Source organism: Wasmannia auropunctata, unplaced genomic scaffold (assembly GCF_000956235.1).
Source record: "Wasmannia auropunctata unplaced genomic scaffold, wasmannia.A_1.0 LD336095.1, whole genome shotgun sequence".
Lineage (NCBI taxonomy): Eukaryota > Metazoa > Arthropoda > Insecta > Hymenoptera > Formicidae > Wasmannia > Wasmannia auropunctata.
The window spans coordinates 453,511-456,967 of NW_012026795.1; the positions used below are offsets into that span (position 1 = coordinate 453,511).

The window sequence follows — 3,457 nt, forward strand, 5'->3', positions numbered from 1 at the left end:
GTCGCGTACGCTCTGATTTTGTCGCGATGGAGAAAATCGTCAGCTTATTAGAAACACAGCAAAAGGTCGATTCTAGGGTTATCACTGCCACGCGATGATTTTCACTGTACGTACAAGTAATTTACCTTTAATTTTCGTTAAAATACAATTTTTACTTATAAAAAATACAGCGAAAATGTTATGAGAATAGCGACATGATTGCAGCAACGTGAGTCACTGCGCGAAGAAAAGTTAATGATTAATTTTATAAGCCGAGAAATATCACTTTTGTAGCAATGAAAATCTCATTGACGCGATAGAAAAATATATTTTATTGACATAACAATAGCTTTGCTAGAGTAAGAAAAATATAGAGAGGTAATTGCCTATGATAGCCAACATATGTGTCGTGTGAAATTCTTACCGTTGTAATGTCTAAACGCACATACACACATACTCATTTGCGTGCCGCACGGCCTAGAATCACAGTTCTTTGCATAAAGCCAGAAACTCGTGGCAAGTAAAATTAACGAAAATATTTAGTATTTTTTGATGCCAGTATGAATTTATAAACTTCACTCTCTCTTCGTAGCGATTTCCAGCGCTTGTTAAAATACAGCCGATATTGTATTCATTTTTTTTTGTAATCTTGCGGAATACAATATTGTATTTGTATAATATACAATATTGTATTTGTATAATATACAAATATTAATTTGGTACTCAATGATTTAATTTTCACTTTTATCATATTGTTTTTAACGTAAAAAAATCGAGTTTGGCTGGCCAAAATTCCTCTCAATGTTTTTTTAAATTATTGGACATTTTATCGTCGTATGTCGTGACAACATTTTATTATACGAAATAATAAAAAAAAACAAATAAAAATATTATTTTTTTACCGAGCGTTACAAATCGTTCCGATTTTTTATCTGGCGAGGCAACAATTGTGTCATTTCCTTAAACGAGGAAGACAGGGTTAACCCAGAAGATACCACGAGCGCGTAAAGGACAGCCAACCTATTTTTTCCGAAAGCTATTGTTACGCGCGCATGTGTGTATGTCCCAAGTAGAAAAATTTCTAGAAAAAACTGGTCACAGACCAGAAACTGGCCAGTTTTTACTATTTTCAATTTATTGGACAGTTACCCTGGTAGAAATTTAGATATGGCGCTAATGGATGCCATGCTGCCATTTCAGGAGCTAGCATGGCAAACTTGTGAGCGCCACACCAGCAACGTCACGTTTTGTCTAGTGGCGCTTCCAAGCGCCTGACGTGCCGCTGCCGACGGTCTAGCCTGGTGCTGCCAGGCAACTGGCTTGGTGTCACCAAGGGACTGGCTTGGCGCATACATGACCCATTACCATGGATAATACATGGCGCTAGTAAGATGCTAGCATGCTACGTACATGGAATCGAAAGGAAACTGGTATGGTGCATATATGGCGCCAGTATGGCGCATATACGGCGCCAGAAAGGGCCTGAGAAGAAAAATTGTAACTGTTCCGATAGTAAACGTAAATCGTAGTCATAGGTCAACGCACAATGATTTTACGTAAACGTATGCCGTATCGTTGTGACGTCAGAGATGATTGATACGACATACGTTTATATAAAATTATTGTTTGTTGATCTACGTACGACTATGATTTACGTTTACGTATTCTATCGGAACAGTTCGACATTTTTTCTGCTCAGGCCCTAAGGCCTGCGACAAGGCACATGTTTTAATCTCATTCTACATAAAATGCATAACAGAACATAAGCACAATATAAGATTGATGGATGAGCATCCAGCATAAAATCGCTTAGTCGATTTACATAAAATGTTCATTGGTCCAGCAGTCTTATGTTGTACTTATGCTTTGTTATGCATTTCATGTAGAATCGAGCTTTATACTTATATGATGCTTGTAGCATATAATGTCTTTAAAAAGGAAGATCGCTAAACTTGTAAATATTTGTAACTCATGCGAAATAACATCCGTATTTCGCATTACAAGTAATTACATATTAAATTGACTACTTTGGCTATATCATTTTATAAAGGCATTTTATACTATAGCGTTACATCGATAGCAAGGTTGTGCTAACACTAATATTGTACAATACAAGCAAGTTACGAAACATATTTTTATTGTGCACTATAATATTATATATATGAACTATAACGTAAAATTATACATATCTGAAAAAATAAACAAAAGTTATTAATCCTTCCTCTATCCATCCCGATTCTTCCTTTGTCCGTCTCGATCCTTCCTGTGCCCGTCCCAATCCTTCGCATTGCTAAGCGAAGAACTTAATGCCTTTAAAAGAAGTTTTGCTGTTGCAATTTCTCCTTGAAATTCATTTTGGAGAATTATGTCTACAAATTGAAATAAGCACAATTTATTAATACACAACAAATTTAGGAACTACTAAAGCTTCTTCAAATTTATTTATGTAATGAAATATTCATGTACCTTCTAGACATGCATACAATTGTTCATCTTTCATGAGGGCTTTTCCAGGCGTGACTTTAGATGCTGTATACTCGATCGCGACATTGCGTGTTATTACCATTTTAATCATAGATGTTATATTTTTGGATAAAGTAGTAGAATAATCTACGTAACGGCGGAGATGCTCACACTAGAAATTAAGTTTATATTAACAAGAGAAATATAACATATAATAAGTATTTTTGAACAAAGTAATTGTGCTTACAAAATTAGATCGAAATTCAGTATCATTGTTGAGACGATCGTTGAAGTTTCTAAAATCTTCTTTATTATTTAAGGGGAGCTTAATATTATATTTTGTTACAAATATATCCACATCTGTATTTTTGTTAGACTGATTTAATATTTTGTTTCTTATTATTTTCATGTCTTGCGAAAGACTCTCTACTTTGATTAATAGCAAATCTAATTCTGAAAGCAAAATGGTCAAATTTAATTAAATGTACGATTTGAATATATAAACAAGACTTTTTTTAAAAGACTTACTAGTATTAAGTTTTGCATTTTCTTTTTGAATTATTTTTTGGAGTTTTGTCCAATGTACGTCTCTATCAGTGACAATGGCTGGACCCAAAATTGCTAATGGGTCATGTACATTTGATTCTATAATTTCATAATTATGTTATGTATCTATATAACAATGTTATAAATAATTTTGTACTAAATTTAAAACCGTTTATGTTATATTATACCTTTATTTGAAACATCGATGTTTTTACATAGAATGGGTAAGTTGTCATCAAGTATGATTTCCAGATAATGGAAATACTAAATCATGATAAAACAGTATTGAATATTGTATCTTAATTATAAATTTGATTTAGAATAAAAGTAGGGAAATACATCGAGATAACACTCGATAATACACGCGTCACATTGCTAATTTGGCAATGTGATCGGAAATCTCATTGTCATACATTAAGAGAGAAAGAAAGAGTGAAAGAGAGAGACTGAGAAAGAGAATAAGAGAGAA

The 3,457-nt window shown here is 33.4% G+C and overlaps 1 protein-coding gene across 1 annotated transcript in view; it reads right to left on the minus strand.

Moving 5' to 3' along the window:
• Positions 1–2,202: 2,202 nt before the first annotated feature.
• The window catches only part of LOC105462780 (wiskott-Aldrich syndrome protein family member 2-like), a 5,375-nt gene continuing 4,120 nt past the window's right edge, over positions 2,203–3,457 (minus strand). The window contains exons 3-4 of the mRNA XM_011709633.1: positions 2,446–2,614; positions 2,203–2,348 (exon numbers count right to left, since the gene is read on the minus strand). Of these exons, the coding sequence (XP_011707935.1) occupies positions 2,203–2,348; positions 2,446–2,614 (315 nt within the window). The remainder of the gene's footprint in view (positions 2,349–2,445; positions 2,615–3,457) is intronic.